The sequence below is a fragment of the Nuphar pumila genome, chromosome 14 (assembly GCF_984573655.1).
Source record: "Nuphar pumila chromosome 14, dmNupPumi1.hap1.1, whole genome shotgun sequence".
Lineage (NCBI taxonomy): Eukaryota > Viridiplantae > Streptophyta > Magnoliopsida > Nymphaeales > Nymphaeaceae > Nuphar > Nuphar pumila.
Genome location: NC_143262.1, coordinates 22714384 through 22739308, shown reverse-complemented (window position 1 = coordinate 22739308; position 24925 = coordinate 22714384). Strand labels below are relative to the sequence as shown.

General features: G+C 36.3%; 1 protein-coding gene across 1 annotated transcript in view; it reads left to right on the top strand.

The window, feature by feature from the left end:
• LOC149816618 (E3 ubiquitin protein ligase RIE1-like) overlaps positions 1 to 24466 on the top strand; it is a 30616-nt gene extending 6150 nt beyond the window's left edge. Inside the window, exons 2-5 of the mRNA XM_089986647.1 lie at positions 3617 to 3736; positions 4249 to 4381; positions 4474 to 4632; positions 23242 to 24466. Of these exons, the coding sequence (XP_089842773.1) occupies positions 3617 to 3736; positions 4249 to 4381; positions 4474 to 4632; positions 23242 to 23403 (574 nt within the window). The 3' untranslated portion in view covers positions 23404 to 24466. The remainder of the gene's footprint in view (positions 1 to 3616; positions 3737 to 4248; positions 4382 to 4473; positions 4633 to 23241) is intronic.
• The last annotated feature ends 459 nt before the right edge of the window (positions 24467 to 24925 follow it).

Genomic DNA, 24925 nt, shown 5'->3' with positions numbered 1-24925 from the left:
GCCTCCTTAAAGCGAGGTGTACGCTTCAAAGCATATGCTTCACACACAATTATTCAACAGCAACAACATCTACGCCTTCATCCCAAAACAATTGGGGTCGGCGATATGAACCAAAAAAGAAAATCATTCTGGGTCCTCCACATGAATCCTTCTCCTCCAATCATTTCTATCCAATGCCATGTCCTCGGTGAGGTTCAAAGCCTTCATATCCTTTCTTATCATTTCCATCCAAGTCTTCTTAGGCCTACCTCGACCTCTTTTGACTAATATATTTTTCCATTTGTCCATCCTTCTAACTGGAGCATCATTAGGCCTTCGTCGAATATGTCCAAACCACCATAAACGATTTTCTCTCATCTTATTTTCAATGGATGCAACGCCTACCTTCTTACGTATCTCCTCGTTTCGAATCTTATCTTTTATTGTATTTCCACACATCCATCGAAGCATATGCTTCTCAGCTACACTAATTTTTTGAATATGATGTCTCTTGGCATCCCAGCATTCCGTACCATATAATAAAGCGGGCCTAATTGTCGTCCTATAAAACTTTCCCTTCAACCGCACTAGCATTCTACGATCGCACATCACTCCAGTTGGCTGGACCTATCAGGCCAGCCGAACTGGGTTCGGCTGGTCTGACAGCCAGCCCAACCAAACGTAGGTTATAAAAAAAAAATCTTTCATTGCCAGCACCTGGCTGGCTGAGCCAAAACCCCATCCCAGCCGACCCAGTCGGCTGGGGCTGACGACACCCAGCTTAGCCGACTGTGGTCGGCTGAGGCCCAACACAGGAAACAATGGATTTTTATTTTTATTTTATTTACATGTATATATGAGTTTTCTTAATGACAGCACACCAACATAGACATAGAAATAAACTGTCCATGACCTCGGGCATGCTTAATGCACTAAGAACAAAGCCCCAATATGCATGTACATGAATTTTTTGCATAAAACACAGACGGATAGATCAAGTATACATCAGATTCAATAAGTTACACAAACTGGTTATGCAATAAATATCATTTGTTATCATAAACAAACATGCAGCCACGTTTTAGCTTGTTATTTCCAGATTCACATGCACTAATAATCCCTAACATGGGTTTTTCATAAAAATGGTCAATACTAGCATGCACATACATAAGAAACTCTATTTTTCATGGGTCAAAAATTTTGTTTTAATGTAAAACACATCTACACGTGGGTTATTCCACAATAACATACAAGAAAACGAAAATACATGGATTCCATCCATGGATCTTTAGAGTAAATGTCTGGATTTACTCTCCCACATGGTTTTACACTAAAATACTTCATGAAAATCGAATCCATGTTCTTTATCCTTACTTAAATCAAAAGAAAGAGCCCTACCTTGAAATAAACTATGAAAATAATGGTGAAGAAAGCTTGGGGCTGGAGAAGAATGACTTCTTCTTCTTCCTCCTTCCTTTCCTCTCTCCTCTCTCTTTCCTCTCTTTTTCTCTTTCCCTCTTTTCTTTCCTTTCTTCCTCTTTCTCTCTTTCTTCTCTTTTTTTTTTCACTTTAAATAAAGGGTGGGAGAGGGGTGACTTTCCTCCTTCTCCAGCCCTCCTAGATGGAAACTCTCTCTCCCCCTTTGGTTTCCTAAATTTTTGAAACTTTTAAAAGAAAGTTGACTTTTTCTTATTTTTAAAACTTTCAAACTTTCTAAAACTCTCTTAACCCCTCTTAGGTAAGAATAGGGACTCTTTTAGAGAGTCCCACTCAGCCCAGCAATACAAATTCGGAATAATTATTATTTATTTATTTAAATAATTATTTATTGATTATTAATTAATTAAAATTATTTAAAATTTTCAAAAATAACCAAATTAACCCTAGAGGCTTCTTAACTATAATAAACTCCAATTTAAGGCTTTAAATTGAATTTAAAGCTGGAAAGACATTGGGTTTGGATTTGGATCCAGATTTGGATCCAAGATCCAAACTCATACACAAAACGAAAATAGATCAAGACCTGGATCAAATCCAGATTTGAAGTAGGACCTAAATAAAACCCAAACTCATAAAAAATTGGATCATAGGCCTTGGATCCAATCCGATCCAACCCCGGATCCATTTCGACAAACTGCTTCTTTTTTAAAAAATTGTGATTTCCGGGCCAACTGGGACTCGAATTCAGAAAAGTAAAATATCATCGCACTCATAATTCCGAGGCGCATCCAACGATATATTACATGCTACAAAATTCTGAATTTTGCTCGAAAATAACCTGAATTTTGCTCGAATTTAAAGGTCGAATTTAAAACTCTCTACTACGTTTTGATTGGCTCGCCTCGACCTTGTCGATGAGACCTGGGTCAAACCCAGACTCAAAAACATCGGTCTAAAAATCGGGCCTCAAACGATTTTTCTTCCGGACAGAAAAATTTTCGAAAATCTCAAGAAATGTCTAAGTACCAAAATACGCGATCTTACAGTTAACTTGCCTGTGACTTGTTAATGGGCTGGCCAGGCCCGCCAAAAATAAGACCTGAGTTATTCCCCGGTGGGCGGGGGGGGACCTCAAGGGTTTTACCAACCGGAGGCCAGTCAATGTGCTGTCGATGATGGGGGGAGGGAGGGAGGGTGGGTGGTTGTCCTTGGCCTAGCCAAAAAAAGAAAAAGACCTGAGTCAGGCCAGCTCTGCCTGGCTTGGCCATTTGCCTACCTATTCAATTGTATCAGGTGGCTTGTGGGACAAGAGTGCCCCAACTTGTCAAGCCTAGTTTTAGGCTATTCACTATTGGTGGGCCGTGACTGTTCAAAAATATGGACCAGGCTAGCCTGTTGTCCACCACTAAATGTAAGTAAAAAAAAAAAAAACTCCATCAAATTATTATGAAACTGTTTACGCAACATACCTGAGATTTATTCAAAAAATTTCCATTTTATAATTGACATTCCCTCTCTTATTGTCATCTGATTACTTACTTTTGTATCTTGAGTTTCCTTTATAGATTTTTCTACCTCTATACTCCATGAATGACATTCACTGATTTAAAATACAGTCACGTGTTATATTTTTTTATGATGGCTTGTAAATCACCCAGGAATACTTTTATATAATGTGGGTTGCTGGGTTCATTTTTCTTTGAACCATCTGACTGTATGCCTTGAACGATTGGTAGTCATGTAAGGTGCCCATGGAACTGGAACCGCAGTAGTGCAGTAGGCGGATGACACCCTGTGAGATGGGAAACCAACAGCCCTTGGTTAGTGTGACTTAGTGATGCAGCTAGTGTGATCAAACAATAGGAGTTTATTCTCATTAACATGAGAAGGGCCCAAGTACTCACTTTTTATCGTTGTCTCTATACTGTTGGGACATGTTCTTAACTTTTATGATTTTATCCTTTCTTTGCATATCCATGCAAACTTTAATGTAAAAGACTCATTTTTTCCCTTAATTCATTCTTGATTTGGAATTAATCTCAGTTCATAGTTGATTGACAGTATTCATGAGTTGCCTTGGTTTCCATATATCATCCTTCTTTTCAATCCTCAATCTTAACAGTCTTTTCTTTTCTTCACTTAAATGGAACCTATAGTAGTGGTACCTCTGATTAGAACAGTTGCGATTTGTCTGCAGCATTGCCAAGCGATGTGAATCTGTTAATACAATGGCATCCTTCCCCTGGTGGATAATTGGATTCTATTGGGTGGCTTCTGGTGGTGAGGCTCTTGTGAAAAATGCTCCCATGCTCTACTGGTAAGGGCTATGAGTATTATATTTTAGTTTACTACACAGTGATAGTTTTTATAGTATGGAAGAATAATTCTAGGGCTACTTTTGTTAACATGGCCAAATATTGTCCCTACTAAACTCTTGGAATTGTTAATTGTTGATTTTTAATCATTTATTGGTTGATGGGATTGATTGTGGATGGGTTTGATACACAAATCAATAATATTGAGTCATTGACAGTTTACTTGCTCAAAATAGTAGACAACCAAAGTCTTTGTTACTGTCCAAATGGCTATCTCTAATGTTTGTGATATTAATAACTTATACTAGTCACCAGGAATTGGCTATATAATGTTAACTTCATCATAATCGTTTTCCCAAACTACTACTTGTAGAGTGGCCTCAGAGCTTCCGTGCTTGTCAATGGTTTCTATCAATATTCTGAGAAGTTGCAATTGGATATCTCATGTGTTCCATTATTTTCTTGTAGAGTCAAATGACTGAATTCTTACACATGACTTTCATGAGCTTTGCAGGTTAGCTGTTGCATTTCTGGCCTTCGACCTGTTCTTTGCCGTCTTTTGTGTTGTATTGGCTTGTCTAATTGGGACTGCTCTCTGCTTTTGCTTGCCTTGCATCATTGGAATTCTATATGCTGTGGCAGGACAGGTTAGAGGAATATCAAGATCATGAACATATGAAAAGCCACTGATGCACCATCATTTTGAAACTAATTATGTGTTCATTTGGCATGAATACAGGAAGGCGCTTCAGATTCTGACATCAGTTTGCTTCCAAGATACAGATATTGCCAAGATGGCAGCCAAGCTGAAAAGAGATTGGGTGAAGGATCGATAATACCAATTGGAACAAGCTCTGAAGTCTCAGCAGATGAGCGCCCTCTTTCACCTGATGATGCAGTAAGTTTTTCTTAAATTTATGGTAAACATTTTTGAGAAGGTCTGTCAGGTTGTTATCTTGTTATGGAATGCAAAAATTGAGCATTGTAAAACAAAACTTTGCTATCCCATAAGTTCTTGGGGAAAGAATTTTCTTCAAAATTTGATGTTTTAATAAAAGTACATATCAAGAAATTTTGGTAAATATTGAAAATGGAGTCTTTATCTTAGTTTCTTCTGCCATGAGTGGGTAAAGAGGCCCTATGCAAAATAGCACTCCTCATACTATCAAATTCAGGTTTCAGGGCCATAAGTAGTTCAATAACATGAGTCCTCTCCTTAGCCTTGTTACTCAGCTCCATAAACTCCCTGCAATCTGTGCATTTGACACACCTCTCATTAGACTCGATCAGTACAAGAGAATCACATAATTTTTGAATTCCTGAGAAGAAACCTTGAATTGATTTTTTCTCTTGCCTAAGAGCCCTAAGGTCCTGCAACAATGGTCCTCCCACACCCAATTCTCGTGTTTGTATACTTGTTCCAAGAAGGTTCATGCATCCTTTGCTTCTTGGAATTTAGCAAGATTTATAGCAATATTTTACTCAACTGAACCGAGAATCCATGGTTTTACTTTTGCATTATTCATTCTCTAATCTTTCATTAAGTTATCATAGTCTAATACACCTTGCTTTGGTTTGACACATGTTCTATCCAAGTACCCAATAGGGCCACACCCTTTAATTACAGCCATCATAAATTCAGCCTAATAACCATAATTCGAGCCATGAAGTTTAGCTGAGATCAGCTGTATAGATTCACCCTTATCCATGGCCTAAAAACTTCACTTTTGCACCACCACACAAGCACAATAGCACGAGGAACCACAAATCTGAACAGTAATTATGTTCAAAATAGGTGCAGCAACAAATAAACTAGGCCAACACAACAATCAAAGCCAAAACAGAGTTATTGCCACCCATTCCTCACTCAAAAAATTGTCAAAACTCCCAAAAACTTAATATCCCACATCAAATTTGATTCCACACCCTTCTAATGCAAAAACTGTTAGAAAATAATACATATATATATATATACATATATATATATATATATATACATACTCTTCTTAATACAAGAGTATGTATATGTACAAGTCTATGTCACACGGACTCGGCTCCAAGGTCGACGCACCCGCGTCGACACGGGTGCAGCTCGGACTCGGTCAACCCCACCCTGGGTGTGGTCAATGCACCCAGGGTCATTTTGGTCCATATTTTGGAATTTTTTTAAAAAAAAAAATCTGGGCTACAAAATTTAAAAAAAAAAATCTTGGGGGGGGGGGGGGGGGTGGTGCTGCCCCCCTATTACCCCCCGCCAAGGGTGGACCCCCGCCCGCTGACCGCACAGAGAGACCCACGCTGGGGGGAACCCCCGCTCCTGTAAGGAAAAAAACCCTGAATCAAGCTTCACAACTCATCACCTGTCCCCTAATGGGCACAACTTTGACCGAGTCATATATATATATATATATATATATATATATATATATATATATATATATATATATATATATATATATATATATATATATATATATATATATAGCCGAGTCACCGTGTCCAAAATTTTTGAAATTGCGCCGCACACGCACCCATGTGACATAGGTACAAGTATATGTATATAAATACATATTTAAAGTATATACATATATTCTTGTAATTTTTATTTTCTTATTTCTGTAATTTCTCTTCTTATTTATTTTTCTTTTTCAGTTTTTGTTCCCTTTCTGTACATAGTCAGTAGCTGAGTCAGCCACTGACTGTGTACACAGTCTGTCAAATTAGAGCCGTTGGGCTGATTCCCAACAGCTCTAATTAGAGCTATTGGGAATAGCCCAACGACTCTTTCAAACTGTAATGCATTATAAATAAGGGCAATGAGCCCATTGTATGTACATATGAATGAAAGGGTTTTATCCCTTCATTGCAATAACACTGCATTTGAAGCACTTGTTCTTTCTTATGGTGTGAAGCTTTTTAATGCTATTTTGTGTTGACATATGTTTTGAATATCAAGTTATTTGGAAACTTGATTGTGTGTGAGACTTTTCACATGGTATCAAAATTCGGTGTATGATCAACTGTGCATTGGTGGGTTGCCTCGAAAAACGTGCTTATTCTCTTTCGTGGTGGTGATTAGTTTTTCTCTTCTAATTCACTATAGGTGAATTTTTCCCACACAATACAAACAACTCCAACTTTATTCTGCCATTCAAACTTGAAGGAAACAACTATAACATTTGGGCGGGACACTTAGAGACATTTATCAAGGGTCAAGGTTTGTGGGGATGCGTAAGAAGTACTATACTTGAACTTACTCCCAAAATTACATTAGGTGAAAATGGGATTGAGACTAGTCTTGACGAAAGAAACAAAGTCATGGAAGAATATTACAAGAAATTGGATGAACGAGAAATGAAAAACGCAAAAATTCTTTCATGGATGCTAAGTGGAGTTGAGACAAAAAAGTTACAAAAAGGCAAATGAAGCATGAGAATATCTTAGAGGTATGTTTACCGAAAAAGATATGACCCACAAGTATTATCTCGAAGAAAAAGTTAGAAATATCAAACAATGAGATAAAAATGTAAGAGATTACTTTATGGAGTTATCTTCCATATGGACCCAACTTGCCCAATTTGAACCCAAATGGGAAGGTAAGTGTATAGAAATGCGAAGAGTTCAAGTTAAAGAAGATAGACTCTTCACTTTTCTCTATGATTTGAGACCCGAGTTTGAACAAACAAGGGTCTCCTTGCTATCATCTTCGTCTTCTCCTCCTATTCATGAGATTCTCACTTAACTTAGTGGAGAAGAAACTAGACTAAATATGAGTAAAAATGTTAGTGTGCTTGCTACTTCTAGCAATGGCCAAGAAGAGGATTGCGCACTTGCCGCATCAAAACCAGGGCATCATATAAAGTCATATAAACCTCCTCATTTTAGCAAGAATAGAGAAGAATAAAAAATCATTTGCCATAACTGTAATGAACCTGGTCATATTAGGCCTCAATGTCCTAGATACAAATATAGGCCTCAAGAAAAACGTGTTGCCGCTGCACCATCAAAACAAGATGAGGATACTCTGAATCTCAAAGACCTCACCAAATCATTATCTCAACTGACAGAAGCATTGCAACCATTACTCAAAGGATCTACTTCAAGAGCGGCCATTGCATCCTTTTCTACTCTTGGTATGTGCTCTTGGCTTCTTGTTTCAGGAGCTTCTTTTCATATGACCCCACATAAGTCTATATTATCCGAATGTCAATCTAATTCGAATGCATCCTTTGTTTCCACTGCCGATGGTACTGCCTTGGAAATAGAGGGTGTTGAAACTTTTAAAAATGATTTGTCAAAACATAACAAATTTTACATTCCAAAAATAAGACTTATACCAAAACTTCATCTTAACCTACTTTCAGTTTTTCAAATCTCGGATCATGGATATGATGTTATTTTCTCATCAAGTAAATGTTGGGTGCAGGATCGCTAGTCCGGAAAATTGATTGGGGAAGGTTCTAAGTAAGGAGATCTCTATCATATGGATTTTCTTTGTATTCCAAAGGAATCATTTTGTAACACTGTCCAAACAAAAGATATACGGAATTGGCATCATAGACTTGGGCATCCAAATATAAGGAAATTAAATTTTGTTCCGGTTACCAAGAATCTTTGTACAGATAATTTTGAATGTAAAGAATGTTTACTCGGTAAAATGACAACCTTGCCTTATGGTCAAAGAACTTTTTATTCTTCAATGCCTTTTGAATTAGTTCATTCGGATGTGTGGGATCCTGCTCCTGTTGTTTTTAAAGGAGGATTCTCCTACTACGTTGTGTTTATCGATGACTTCACTAGATATTGTTGGATTTACTTTGTTAAGTTTAAATCAGATGTATTTGCAACCTTTAAAACATTCCATAACATGATTAAAAATCAATTTAAAAGTAAGATAAAAAATCTCAGAACTGATTCTGGAGGAGAATATTTATCAAATGAGTTTAAATAATTTTTAGAAAATGAAGGAATTTTACATCAAAAATCATGTCCTAGAATCCCACAATAAAACAGAATTTCAGAAAGAAAACACAAACATATTATGGAAACTACAAAAATCCTTCTTATAGCTAGAAATGTTCCTAAAAATCTTTGGGCTGAAGCTGCATTAACCGCAGTATATCTCATAAATAGGATGTCTTCAAAAACTTTGTCAAATGAGATTACAACAACAACAACAACAACAACAACAACAACAACAACAACAACAACAACAACAACAACAACAGCGACGCCTTCATCCCAAAACAATTGGGGTCGGCGATATGAACCAAAAAGAAAAATCATTCTGGGTCTTCCACATGAATCCTTCTCCTCCAATCGTTTCTATCCAATGTCATATCCTCGGTGAGGTTCAAAACATTCATATCCTTTCCTATCACCTCCATCCATGTCTTCCTAGGCCTACCCCGACCTCTTTTAACTAATATATTTTCCCATTTCTCCATCCTTCTAACTGGAGCATCATTAGGCCTTCGCCGAATATGTCCAAACCACCGTAAACGATTCTCTCTCATCTTATTTTCAATGGGTGCAACGCCTACCTTCTTACGTATCTCCTCGTTCCGAATCTTATCTTTTATTGTATTTCCACACATCCATCTCAGCATACGCATCTCAGCTACACTCATTTTTTGAATATGATGTCTCTTGGCAGCCCAACATTCCGTACCATATAGTAAAGCGGGCCTAATAGTCGTCCTATAAAACTTTCTCTTCAACCGCAATGGCATTCTACGATCGCACAACACTCCAGTTGCACTTTTCCATTTCATCCACCCAATCTTTATCCTATGATTTACATCTCCATCAATTTCTCCATACTTTTGAATGATAGATCCCAAATATTTGAAACAATCATCCACCGGTATTTCTTGCTCACCAAGCTTCACTACACTCTCATCACTACTTCGTTGCTTACTAAACCAATATTCCATGTATTCTGTCTTACTCTTACTCAACTTAAAACCTCTTGCTTCCAATGTCTGTCTCCATAATTCTAACTTAGCATTAACCCCAGCTCTAGACTCATCAATCAAAACAATATCATCGGCAAACAACATACGCCACGACACATTTTCTTGAATTGATCTCGTAAGCTCATTTATCACTATAGCAAATAGGAAAGGGCTTAAAGCAGATCCTTGATGTAACCCAACCGTTATAGGAAAATTGGTTGTCACCCCTCCACAAGTGCGGACATTGGTTACTACTCCTTCATACATATCCTTAATTATACTAATGTACTTGAGAGAAACACCTTTCTTCATCATTGTCCACCAGAGAACGTCCCTAGGTACTCTATCGTATGCCTTCTCCAAATCAATAAAAACCATATGCAAATCTTTGTTCCTCTCTTTATTTCTCTCAATAAGTTGTCTAAGAAGATGTACAGCTTCCATAGTTGATCTTCCAGGCATAAAACCAAATTGATTTTCCGATATCATGACAACCTAGACTCAATCACCCTCTCCCAAAGTTTTATAGTATGACTCATAAGTTTTATACCACGATAGTTTGTGCAATCTTGTATATCACCCTTATTCTTATATAGAGGCACCAAAGTACTCTTCCTCCACTCATTAGGCATCTTATTTGTCCGCCAAATCTTGTTAAAAAGATTTGTCAACCATTCTAAACCTTTCTCTCCCAAGCATTTCCAAGCCTCGATAGGTATACCATCTGGGCCAACTGCCCTTCTTGATTTCATTTTCTTCAAAGCCTCTGCAATTTCTTTCTTTTGAATCTTGCGCATGAAGTCACGATTCATCTCATGAAAAAGAATGGAGAAGTCTCCAAGATCTTGAGCATGACTTTCATTAAATAGCATGACTTTGTCAAATGAGATTCCTTTTGAAAAATTATTCAAATATCAACCTGACTATCAAAGACTGAGAATCTGTGGTTGTAAATGTTATGTTTTAAATGATAAAGGAGATAAACTATCCTCTAAGGCTATCTCTTGTGCGTTCATTGGTTACTCTGAAACACAAAAAGGATTTAAATGCTACGATATCAAAAATGATAAACTTCTTGTCTCAAGAAATGTTAATTTTGTTGAAAATGAAAGTGGATTTGAAGGAAACATGTCACAAGACATAAATTCTAGTTATTCTTTCTTGTTTAAACTGTTGTCTAATGATGAAAATAGTTATGCAGAATCTCCTATTGAAGATAGAACAACAGTTGAACCAATAGTATACACTAGAAGAAATCTAAATGCAACCAATGAAAGTGTAAATCAAAATAACAATGAAGCATTAGAAATTCCTTCAGAATAAACCACCATTCGTAGATCTGAACGAACCTCAAGAATTTCAAATAAATTTGTGTCTTATGACTCATTCTCTCCTAGACATAGAGCATGTCTTATAGCTACCCATTTATATTTTGAGCCTTCATGTTACAATGAAGCAAAAAATTTACCCGAATGGATAAAAGCTATGCATATAAAATTAGAAGCTAACACTTAGTAAAATTCTAAATTTACCCATTGGAAAGAAGACCATAGGATATAGATGGGTTTTTAAAGTAAAAACCAAAAGTGATGGATCATTGGAAAGGCATAAAGTTAGGCTAGTTATCAAAGGATATTCTCAAGAATATGGAGTGGATTACGAAGAAACTTTTGCTCCTATTGCCAGGATGACCATTGTTCGAATGCTTGTAGCTATTTCAGCTATTAAAAATTGGAATATATTTCAAATGGATGTTAAAAATGCCTTTTTAAATGAGAATCTTAATGAGGAAGTATACATGTATGTTCCACCTGGATTGATAATTCCTTCAGGTAAAGTACTTAAATTAAAAAAAAGCACTGTATGGTCTCAAACAAGCACCTAAAGCTTGGTTTAATACTTTTAACAATGTTATTGCAAGATATGGTTTTAAACCATGCTACACTGATACAACTTTATTTATCAAGAATTCTTCTGCAGGTATTATAATTTTACTTTTATATGTTGATTATAGAGAGTGACAAAGAAGGAATCAAGAAAGTAAAACAGTTTTTAAAAAATTCTTTTGAAATGACAGATCTTGGGTTCCTATCATACTTCCTTGGTATAGAAGTATCCTACTCTAACAGAGGGTACATGTTGTCACAAACAAAGTTTGCTTCAGATATTATTGACAGGTCAGGACTAACGGATGATAAAGTTGTTGACACCCCAGAGACTGTTGGAATGAAAATGCGAGCTGATGATGGAGTTCTTTTAGACAATCCAACTCCCTTCAAACAGCTCGTGGGATCTCTTATGTATTTGAGTATTACAAGACCAGACATAGCTCATGTTGTACATATAGCCAGTCAATTTCAACACGCTCCAACTGTTAAAATGTATCTAATATATATATATACTGTATATTACATCAATACCCGATAGGGGTATTTTTGTAATTTCACATAGTTGTTTTAGAAAACAACTATTTTTCTTTTTTGAATAAATGTAATTTTATTTTTTATTTTTTTAATTCTTTTTTTTATTTTATTTGAGGACCTAAAGGGGCTCCAACCTTAGAGTCGTTGGAGCCCCCAACGGTCACAAATGTGACCGTTGGGGGCTCCCAACGACTCTATGGGAGCCCCCTTTTGGCTCTCCTTTTGAGGCCTTTTGGCCACCCCTTTGCTCCTCTCCTTTTTGTATAAATAGAGGTGAACCCCTTGTATATTCTTCATTCTTGAGAGCTTTCTCTCTTCTCAATAAGAGGCTTTTTATATTGTTGCCTTCTTAAAGGCTTGTGCTTGTATTGTCCCTTTGTGGACTTGTGATATTGTCTCTTTTATTCATTATTATAAGTGCTTGTATGCACTCTTTATATTTCCGCAATATCTCATTACATGGTATCAGAGCCACTCGATTCTTGAAGGAAAGGTGTGGTTCGTGTATCTCATATTTAGTGGATATCTTCTCACTTCTTGGCAACATCATGGAGACAAAGATTGACCTATCTTTCAAGCTCAATGGAAAGAATTATATGATGTGGGCATCGGCAATGAAAAATAATCTCAAAGGAAAGAAGCTTTGGGGTTTTGTCATGGGTACCGTTCCGGAACCTAAGCTTATGCTCACGAAGGAAGAAGAAGGTCAAGAAAAGGCTCTTGAAGGAGATGCTCGCCTCAAGGCCATTGAAAGTCATAAAAAAGAGGTGGAAGATTGGGAAAACAATCACGCAAAAATCCTTGTGTGGTTTATGAACAATGTTGAGCTTAAGGTATGTGCTAATATAGCTAAATTTCGTAGAGCCAATGAGGCTTGGTCCTTTATGAAGGGTATGTATACTCAAAAGGATCTTGCAAGAGCATACTTCTTGCAAGAAAAGATTAGAACCACCAAGCAAGGTGATTCTAGCATTCAAGACTATTATAGTGCCCTAAACCCACTATGGGATGAATTGGCTCTCTTGGAGCCAAAATGGGTTTCTATGGAAGATATTGATTTAAGGCAAAAACAAATGGAACAAGAGCGATTGTTTCAATTTCTTTTCGGGCTACGTCTTGAATTTGAGCAAGTGAGATCTTCACTTCTCCATAGATCTATTTTTCCTCCTATTGATGATGTTATTGCCGAAATCACTCAAGAGGAGACAAGGCTTGGCATGAGTAAGCATGTTGATGAAGTCCTTGCCGTATCAAAACCGGGTAACAATGTTAGAACCTATAAACCTCCTCATTTTGGAAAACAAGGAAACTATAATGGAGGAAGAAAAATGATTGTTTGTCATTATTGCAATGAGCCGGGTCACATTAGACCCGCTTGTCCAAAGCTTATTGGAACCTTCAAGCCTAAAGTGGCCTCTCTTGAAGAAACCACCACCAAAGAAGATGAAGGCAAGAACAATGACATCAAAGAAACTCTTGGACAAATATCTATGGCTCTCCAACAAATGCTAAAAGTTTCTTCCTCCACATCGGGTGCAGCTATTGCTTCAACATCATCACCCGGTACGTATTCTTTGATCCTTGACTCCGAAGCTTCTTTTCATATGACCCCTCATGAAAATGCACTTATTGATGTTTGCACCAATTCAAAGGACTCTTGTGTCTCTACGGCCGATGGAACTTTTTTAAAAATTTCAAGTATTGGCTCTTTCAAAGATTCACAAAATTTTTGTGTTCCAAAAGTGAGAGTTGTTCCCAAACTAAATTTAAACCTATTTTTGGTTTCTCAAATTGTCGACCATGGATGTGAAATATCTTTCTCATCTAATGGTTGCTTTGTGCAGGATCTCCGGTCCGGGAAGCGGATTGGGCAAGGCCATAGAAAGAGAGACCTCTATTATATGGACCATCTTGATCTCCCTAAAAACTATTTTTGTTCTTATGTCCAAGAAAAAAACATGAAAACTTGGCATAAAAGACTTGGTCATCCAAGTTATTCCAAAATGTATCTCTTTCCTTTTGGAAACAAATTTTGTAAGGAAAAAGAAATTAATTGCAAAGATTGCATTTTTTGGAAAAATGAAGTCTATTCCATTTCCAACTAGAACTTTTCTTTCATCAAGGCCTTTTGAATTGGTGCATTCGGATGTTTGGGGGCCTTCTCCGGTTATGTCTAAAGGGGGCTATTCATATTATGTTACGTTTATTGATGACTTTACTCGGTATGTTTGGATTTATTTCCTTAGTCATAAGTCAGAAGTATTTACTTTCTTTAAAGATTTTCATAAAAAAGTTCAAAATCAATTTCAAAGTAACATATCTATTTTAAGATCCGATTCCGGTGGCGAATACTTATCTCACGAATTCCAAAACTATTTAACCCAAAATGGCATTTGCCATCAAAAGTCATATCCTAGGACTCCCCAACAAAATGGCCTAGCGGAAAGGAAACATAGGCACATTATAGAAACCGCTAGAACATTACTTGTTTCTAGGAATATTCCAAAGAAGTTTTGGGCCGAAGCCGTTCTAACCTCAACCTATCTAATCAATAGAATGCCCTCTTCTAAGTTAAAAAATGCTTTTTCCTATGAAAAACTCTTTAAATTTTCACCCGATTTCAACCGTCTTCGTATTTTTGGTTTGCAAATGTTTTGTCTTATTACATAAGAGGGAAAAGTTATCTCCAAAAGCAATTGAATGTGTTTTTCTAGGATATGGTGAAAATAAAAAAGGGTATAGATGTTATGATTTTAAGAATGATAAACTATATGTTTCAAAAGATGTAACATTTCTAGAAGAAGAAAACGGTTTTGATAAAATAGAAGAAACAAATGAAATTGATTATATATTCTTATATGATCTTATTGATGACATACAAGAAGATTTTCTTGAAAACATAGACGATACTCGTGAGGTATCTCCTCTTGACATAACACCCTCAAATGATAGTGATTCAAATATAAATGTTCATGATAGTGATACCAATATAAATGTTTACTCAAGAAGAAATCAAGAAAATCCTATTAGTGCCCTCGGAAAATACTCTCAAATTTCTGAATCCACTGAGGAACCACAAGTTAGGCATTCTTCTAGAATATCAATACCCCCAAATAGGTTTGTATCCTATGATTCATTAACTCCCAACTATCGGGCATGTTTAATAACCCTACATTCTTACTTTGAACCGACCCACTATAATCAAGCTAAATCTATACCTCATAGGGTTGAAGCAATGCAAGTTGAACTAAATGATTTAAAAAAGGCCAATACTTGGGAAATAGTTAATCTACCCTCACACAAAAAACCTATTGGTTGTCGCTGGGTCTTCAAAGTTAAAACTAAAAGCGATGGCTCTTTAGAACGATATAAAGCTAGATTAGTTGCTAAGGGATTCTCTCAAGAATATGGCATTGATTACGAAGAAACATTCGCTCTCGTAGCTCGAATGACTAGTGTCAGGACATTAATAGCTGTCGCATCAACCAAAAAATGGCCTATTTATCAACTTGACGTAAAAAATGCTTTTTTAAATGAAAGTTTAAGTGAAGAAGTTTATATGGATCTGCCACCCGGAATAAATATTAAGCAAGGTCAAACACTTCGGCTTTTGAAGGCATTGTATGGTCTTAAACAAGCTCCTAAGGCTTGGTATGATCGTTTCAGTGATATCATGATAAAGTTAGGATTTCACTCTTGTTATACTGACACTGCTCTTTTTGTTAAACATGCAGGTTCTAGTATCGTAATTTTGTTACTTTATGTTGATGATATGATTATCACTGGGAATGATCAAAGTAGTATTATTAATGTTAAAAATATGTTAAAAGATAATTTTGATATGTCTGACTTAGGTTTTCTCAGATATTTTCTTGGAATTGAGGTTGCATATTCTCCTAGAGGATATATTTTGTCACAGATGAAGCTTGTTGCAGATATATGTTCTAAGTCTGGGATTTCTGATGATAAGAAAGTAGAGACTCCCGAGGTTATTAATGCCAAATTGCGGTTGGAGGATGGGGTTTTTCTGGAAGATTCCACACCTTACAGACAACTCATTGGGTCTCTTACCTATTTAACCATCACCAGACCAGATATCACTCATGCGGTTCACTCAGTTAGCCAATTTCAGCATGCTCCTACAACTGTGCATATGAGTGCTGTTCTCCGAATCATCCGCTACATTCAGAATACCATCAATAAAGGGCTATTTCTATCCTCCTCTTCTTCCTTGAATCTTCTTGCTTATACTGATGCAGATTGGGGAGGTAATCCCAATGATCGAGTCTCAACTACTGGTTTTTGTGTCTTTTTAGGGGACTCTTTGATTGCCTGACGATGCAAGAAGCAGCAGAAAGTTTCACTATCATCCACCGAAGCTGAGTACCGGGCTATGGCAACCACGACAATGGAACTTGTATGGCTTCACAATTTGCTTAAAGACATGGGAGTTGATATTACCGAAGCCTCAAAGCTATGTTGCGACAACAAGAGTGCCATCTATATTGCGAGCAATCATACTTTTCATGAGCGTACAAAACATATCGAAATGGATTGCCACTATGTTCGTGACGAATTCTTACGAGGAACTATTGCTCTGCCATATGTCACTTCAGAATATCAGTTGGCGGACTTCTTCACTAAAGCTCTTCCGGCTCCTCGCTTCATGTTTCTTCTTGGCAAACTTTCCGTCATTTCTCTGTAAAGTTTGAGGGGGGGTGTTAAAATGTATCTAATATATATATATATATATATATATATATATATATATATATATATATATATATATATACTGTATATTACATCAATACCCGATAGGGGTATTTTTGTAATTTCACATAGTTGTTTTAGAAAACAACTATTTTTCTTTTTTGAATAAATGTAATTTTATTTTTTATTTTTTAAATTCTTTTTTTTTATTTTATTTGAGGACCTAAAGGGGCTCCAACCTTAGAGTCGTTGGAGCCCCCAACGGTCACAAATGTGACCGTTGGGGGCTCCCAACGACTCTATGGGAGCCCCCTTTTGGCTCTCCTTTTGAGGCCTTTTGGCCACCCCTTTGATCCTCTCCTTTTTGTATAAATAGGGGTGAACCCCTTGTATATTCTTCATTCTTGAGAGCTTTCTCTCTTCTCAATAAGAGGCTTTTTATATTGTTGCCTTCTTAAAGGCTTGTGCTTGTATTGTCCCTTTGTGGACTTGTGATATTGTCTCTTTTATTCATTATTGTAAGTGCTTGTATGCACTCTTTATATTTCCGCAATATCTCATTACACCAACATCAGCTCATATGAGTGCAGTGATGAGAATTATCAAATACATTAGAAGCACAATAAATAAGGGAGTTTTTCTATCCTCTTCTTCCTCCTTAGATCTTATTGCATATTCTGATGTTGATTGGGGAGGGGATCCAAATAATAGACACTCAACAACTGGTTTTTGTGTGTTTCTAGGTGAATCTTTGATTTTATGGAGGTGCAAGAAACAACAAAAGGTGTCACTATCATCTACAGAAGTTGAATATAGAGCAATGACAACTACTATCATGGAAATCGTGTGGCTCCAACAACTAATTTCAGATATGGGAATTCATCTTCAGAATCCTACAAGATTATGTTGTGACAACAAGAGCTCTATATACATTGCTCGAAATCATATGTTTCATGAAAGAACCAAACATATAGAGATGAATTGTCATTTTGTTCGTGAAGAATATTTAAAGAAGACTATTGATCTTCCCTACGTGGCGTCAAAATATCAACTTGCGGATTTTTTCACCAAGGCATTGTGCTCACCAAGATTCAACTTTTTACTTGACAAACTTTCGGTGATGTCACCATAAGTTTGAAGAAGACTGTTAGAAAATAATACATATATGTATATACTTGAATATATATATATATATATATACATACATATACATACTCTTCTTAATACAAGAGTATGCATAAGTATATATATAAATACATATTTAAAGTATATATGTATATTCTTGTAATTTTTATTTTTTTATTTCTGTAATTTCTTATTTTATTAATTTTTCTTTTTCAGTTTTTGTTCCCTTTCTGTACATAATCAGTAGCTGACTGTGTACAGTGTACATCAGTCAACCACTGACTCTGTACACAGTCTGTCAAATAAGAGTCGTTGGGCTGATTCCCAACAGCTCTAATTAGAGCTGTTGGGAATAGCCCAAAGACTCTTTCAAACTGTAATGCATTATAAATAAGGGCAATGAGCCCATTGTATGTACATATGAATGAAAGGGTTTTATCCCCTCATTGCAATAACACATTACATTTGAAGCACTTGTTTTTTCTTGTGGTGTGAAGCTTTTTAATGCTATTTTGTGTTGGCATATGTTTTGAATATCAAGTTATTTGGAAACTTGATTGTGTGTGAGACTTTTCACAAAAACAACCCAGACAATACCAATCTCAAGCCTTAAAACCTTCAAATCCAGCCAGAATCAACAGATTTCCAAACCTATTGAGATATTCACCTCAAGATCCAGAATTTCTTGGAAATTACACGAAAAACCAAAAATTTACCCAAATCACATGGGATTTGATTTACAAATCTTCTAAAATCACCAAGTAGCTGATGCCAGCCACCACAATCCAGTCGTTGGATTTGATGCTGATGTCTGTACCCTAATCATGACCTTCAGTGCTTGGGTGGGCTGAATTTCTTGCACAGATGATGCTCCTTCTCTTTATCTGCACAATTGATCCTCTTCTTGCTGCAAATATGGCTCTGATACCATATTAGCACAAGAAAGGCAAGGAGAGAAGAAGAAAAACTGCATTATTTCACTAGTTATTTCATTAGGGATAATCCAAAGCTATAAGAGGGTCGACTCTCTACACCCCTACAACGTAAATAAAATACATGTGACTCTAAAGAGTAAATCTGGACAGATATGATTACGGAGACTTTGACTCTTCTTAATGTATTAATACAACAACATACACCATAATTCCTTTAACATAACCAATTGTTTGTAGCACTACACTGACATAATTGAATTAATGAGCTCTTAATGTCATAATTAGGTATATGGCACTGGCATCCCATTGCATTCAAAATGTTGAGTCTAAGCAGGTACATAAATAGGATTTCACCAACCTCATCATGACCATTTCCATTGGGGTGATCTTGGCCTATATAGTTGCTTATTGAGGGTCACATAGCCAGTGACTTAAATTTGCTAGGTGGATAAAGTGAATGGCTCCACCTGGGCGATTGGGTTTGGGCCGTGGGCCCTACTTTACCGCCTAGGCATTGCCTAGCTCGCCTAGGGTTAAAGCCTAGTTGTGTCTTTTTTTTTTACCATAGGTGGTATAAAAAGGGAAAAGGTGTAGACCTCTCTCTCTCTCTCGTTTTTTGCTTCAAGAAGAAGAAGAAGTATGTATTCTCTCTCTCTCGGTCTCTCTCAATTTCTCTCTTTTTGTCTATCGCTCTCTCTCTTGGGTTCTCACTCTCGCTCTCTGCCTCTCTCTCTCTCTCAATTTCTCACTCTTGCTCTCTTCCTCTCTCTCTCTCTCGGTTTCTCACCCCTCTCTCTCTCTCTTTCTTTCTCTTGGGTTCTCACTCTCGCTCTCTACCTCTCTTTAGGTTTTCTTCTTCTCTCTCCTTTTTTTTCCTTCTTTTTCTTCTTCCTGTTTTTTCTTTTTTTTCCTTTTTAGTTATATATATATTGCATTTCAGTTATTATAATATATATTAGTGTTTGTGTGTTTCATTTATATATATATATATATATAATGTAATTTATATATAATTTGTTAGACTGTTTCTAAGTTATATTTCTGAGTTATATTCCTGGTTGTTTATTTCTAGGTTATGTTTTGTGAGTTATATTTATGGTTGACGGTTTTTTAGTTATGTTAGTTGTATAGTATTTATTCATATTGTTAGTTGTATGATTTATTTATTTAATTTTTCATTTATTCTTAATTTTTTTGAAAGGTTATCAATTGCATGGTTTGTTTATTTTTCTTGTTCCTTTCTTCTTCTTATTTATCTATTGCTTATTTTATATTTATTGTTGTTAATTTTTTTATACATGATTTTATTTTTTGTATATTGTTCATTCACATTGTTAGTTGTATGGTTTGTTTATTCAATTGTTCATTTATTCTTAATTTTTTTGAGCATGTTATTTAATATAATAGCTTTATAGTGTTTGACGACATGTTGTGTTTTGTCTTATTACTTATTGTTGATTGATTTTGTATACATGTTATTAATTTTAGCAGTTTGTTTACATATTTTGTGTGTGTTTTTAAAAAATTTAATTGGGTACTAACTAGTCATCCTAGTCCCACCTAGTTTTTTTAGGAGATCACCGCCTAGGCTCCGCCTAGGCTCCACCTAGTGCCTTTGACAACTAAGCTCTATATCATTAACACTTAACTACTGATGTATTGGAGCATGTGTTAATACAGGCTTACAATTAGACATACCTACTTTGCGTAAGAGATTTACAATGTATTTATGTTGAGTCAGGGTCAAACAATCTTTCCTTTTATCAACCTCAACTCCTAAGAAGTATTTTAACTGGGCAAGATCCTTCATCTTAAAACGTTTGTTTAAAACTTCCTTTATTTTCTAAATATGTTTATCCGAGCTTCCTGTAATAATGATATCATCCACGTATATAAGCAAAACAGTCATATATCATTTACCTTTGTAAATGAACAATGAATTATTGAGTGAAGATCTGTAGAAGCCATGTCTTTATATTTTCATAGAACAACTCTTGAACCATGAACGAGAAGCTTATTTTAGCCCATATATTGCCCTCTTAAGCTTGCACACATATTTAACTGGATCATTTTCATTATATCCTTGTGGTTGTTCCATGTAAGAATTCTTTCTTAACATAAAGTTGATTTAGAGTCCAACCATGATCAACTGCTAGGGACAAGATACGTATTGTTCCCATTTTGACCACAGGGTTAAACGTCTCCTCATATTTCATGTCATACTCTTGAGCAAAGCCCTTTGCTTATACCTTTCATTAGTCTCATATGGTTTATACTTAGTTTTATAAACCCATTTTAACCCCGTGACATTCTTATCTGAAGGTTTTTTAATTGCTTCCCATGTTTGAAACTCATGTAATGCCTTCATTTCATCATTCATGTCCTCAATCCATTTCTTATTTCAGATGGCTTGGGGATAAGTAACTGATTCTTCTTGTTTTTTTATTTACATAAGAAAATCCTGATGATTTGTGCTAAAATTTTCATAACTTACCCACCTTTCAATAAGATGTTTGGCCCTATTTGATTTCTTGAGCTCTGGTTGTGTTACTACTTCATCTAATTAGGTGATAGTATTTTCCACGTTTCTTGACTCTTGTATGACTTCATTAGTAGTTGTCCTTTTTGTCTCCAACATTAAGAAAAATCTCAATTTAGTTTCTAAACTTGTTGATAATGCCAATTCATGTGTGGTATTTACTTCGTCCTTTGTTTGTGTCGAGAATCTTCACACGAAGAAATCTTTAGCTGAAGGAAAACGATTGGAAAACATGTACATCTTAAATGAAGATCCTATGTCTAAATCAGCTGATCTCATTTCGAAGCTTAGTATAGAGTCTTTCAATCCATCTGCCTTATTAACTCTTTTGTTTCAAATAAAGCTAATGTTTGGAACAGTCGCCTTGCTTATTGTAGTTGTGGCTTGAAAGATTGGATGAGAAGAATAACATGAACAATAAAAAAATATTCAGCCTATCATGTCAGTGTTAAGAATAAAACTTAAAGTTGGGCCAACAAATTTTTTGTGGGTATTTCACAGCAGTGGAGCACAAAAAACAAACTGATCAGAAACCAAAAGTTTCTGACCTAAAGGAACTTGGTACGCCACCAAGTTATGTGACGTGATACATAGAAGAATATAAAATTAACTTTCTGCGAAACTGAATATGTAGGATTCAGATTTTCAATACTAACAAAAAAAAGTGTTTATGATGTCAAGATCAGGAAGAGAGAGAATAAAAGAATTTTTGTGATTGACGTGAATCAAAGAGAGGGAAAACAGAAAAATATGGGTTTGCTGGAATTTTTCTTTTGAGAAAACAACGATAACATCAGAAAATATGATAGGGAACGGCTGCAGAAAAGGGGTTAGATGCTGAAATAGGGATTTTAAGGAAGAGAGAGAAGAGACAAAAATTGAGGAAAACCTGAAAAGAGGCAAATAGGCAGATGAAAACCCAAGATCTCTTAGAACTTACCTTGATAGACGAAATCAGACACGCTCCTGCTCTGATACAATAATAAATCTGGTATGAAGAAGAAGAGATGATGTAGCGTGGGTTGTTTCTTTGTTCCTACAATTCTCAATGTAAAAATCGTGTGATATGCTCCATTATTTATAGAATATAAAATACAATCCTTCCAAAATACAATAACTCTCTAGATAAGAGAGACATACTTAAAAGAAACCTTTTACAAGTAGGGAGCCTACACAAATAGGAAACCTTATATAAATAGGAAACCTACACAAGTAGAAGGCATACGATAAACAGGACAGCAAGAGACGTTAATTCCTGTATGTTGGATCTGGATCTAGATCCAATATCGAGATCCAGTTGATATTATCTCTTAATAATGCTTGGATCCGCTACTAGCAGCTTTAGTAAGGCAAAAGCAAGATATCCGTGGTGTTCATTGTATCCATATAGACATATCGAACAATGCTGCAATAAAGCAAACCACACAAATGTCTGCAGAAACAACAATAACAGAATCTTCATGCAACCAATGAGTTCAAAAGGCATGTAAAGACACACTGTTCTGTACAGTGTACTTCATAAAACATTACTGGAGGTCCGATGACCTAAATGTCCCTAAACAACTAACGGAACACATTGAATACAAGTAAATCAGGAAAAAGGCAAAGTCACATTAAAACAGGTTAATGCACTTTAGATTAATGCTGTGTGCATACTCATTTGTGTGGTGGGTTGTTGGTTGCAGGTCACAAGGTTCTTGATATGCAAGGGTAGGTTCATGTGAACTTATAAATTATAGCACCGTCCGGCTTTATTTGTTCTGATCTAATGAAATATTTGTTAGGTTTATATGGTCATACTCTTTTTTACTGTTTCAGGAATGCTGTATCTGTTTGTCAGCTTATGAAGATGGGATCGAGGTCCAAGCACTTCCTTGCAACCATCATTTTCACTCATTGTGCATTGTCAAATGGCTTCGCATCAATGCAACTTGTCCACTCTGTAAGTACAATATTCTCAAGAGCAGTGAACAGGTCTGATTTTGTACACATTCCTGTAGCATAGTTGTAAAAAAGAAGAGTAAATTCATGACTGATATCATAATGGCTTGGCTATTGCTTTCGATGCATCAAGAACATTTTGCTCACGGGAAATTTTCACGTAGATGTTAATTTATGCTGCATGTGTAAAAAAAATCCAAAGAGGCCCCTGGAGGTGCTTTATGGATAATTTCTCTTTTCCAATTCTGCATATCAGCGATCAGAAGTGAAAGTTTCAGTGTGGTCCTCTAGAAACGATCACATTAAGCATGAAGTCCATCCTAGCCTGTTCAAGGATTTTCATCGGAACACTGAGGATGCATGCAGTTTATGGACCTAGAAGTTGATGTAATGGGTCACTAGGAATCTTGCTTATGGAAGTCCTCTTATGTGGTCCTTGTGCCACAAAACATTAATCGTGCATAACTAAACAGGTACCACATCTGTTATGTAGTAAATTCAATTTCATCCTGACACTGTCAGGTATTGAGCCTATTATGCATTCATAATATCAAAATCTCTTTTTTCTTTTGATAGGTAAGCTGGGGCGAAGCCCCCATTGGGTTTTCGACCCCCGAGACCACTTGTTTATGATGGTGTGACCTTGACATCCAGCTATCTTGTTCGATCCCCACATCGTTAAACCCTTTTTGACATACCATCCTGTTCTTCAGAGTGAATGTTCATGCCACCAAACTTATCCATGGGTGTTCATGAAACAAAGGGCTATGCGCTCATATGTTTGAAGCCAATGCGTGCATAAATCACACAACCATAAATGCCAATATGACGTAGCACACAAAAAAAGAAGAGTTGCTGCATGTATGTATTTAACCTCATATTAACATGGATACGCACATGGGAGAAGAAATCCTTAATTCCGTTTATCTCTGTTTTTAGGAAGTAGGAACGACAGGCACACTAATGAAACGCACATATTTTAAAACTTATCTGCGTACTGCATAACTTTGAACAAGTGGCATGGTGGTATGATGGATTTCTAATGTTAAATGCAGCGACAACCAATTTTGAATCCCTGCAGAAAAGAAAATTAAAAAATAAAGAGGAACCTTTGGTCCACAATGCTTGTTTATCTGCCCTCTTTAAAGCATTGTCAATCTGTAGTTTCACATATAAACAAATTGCACCTCCCAATCCGTCCAAACGAGTACTCAACTCGGTTGCTTTAGTGTTACTAATATACGACTCACCACGAATGCACCACTTTTAATCCAAAGCAAGTTTTTCTCACGTAAATTAGTAGAGGGTGGAACTCAGGTGGAAGTATGGCAGGCACTGATCATCCAAGTCATTAATGCTAATGTGGCCAGCTCTATCAAGCACGTCGTCCCGAACATTTTCCTTATTGGCTGATTGGTTGGGTTTAGGGGTGTCAATGGATCGGGTATGACCCAATCTCGACCTGTACCAGTTCCTATAGGATTGGGTTTGGTTATAAATAAGGGGATCTGATTAATTATCTGGGTCAAACCCATGAGGTCCAATTATTGAATGGGTTGGG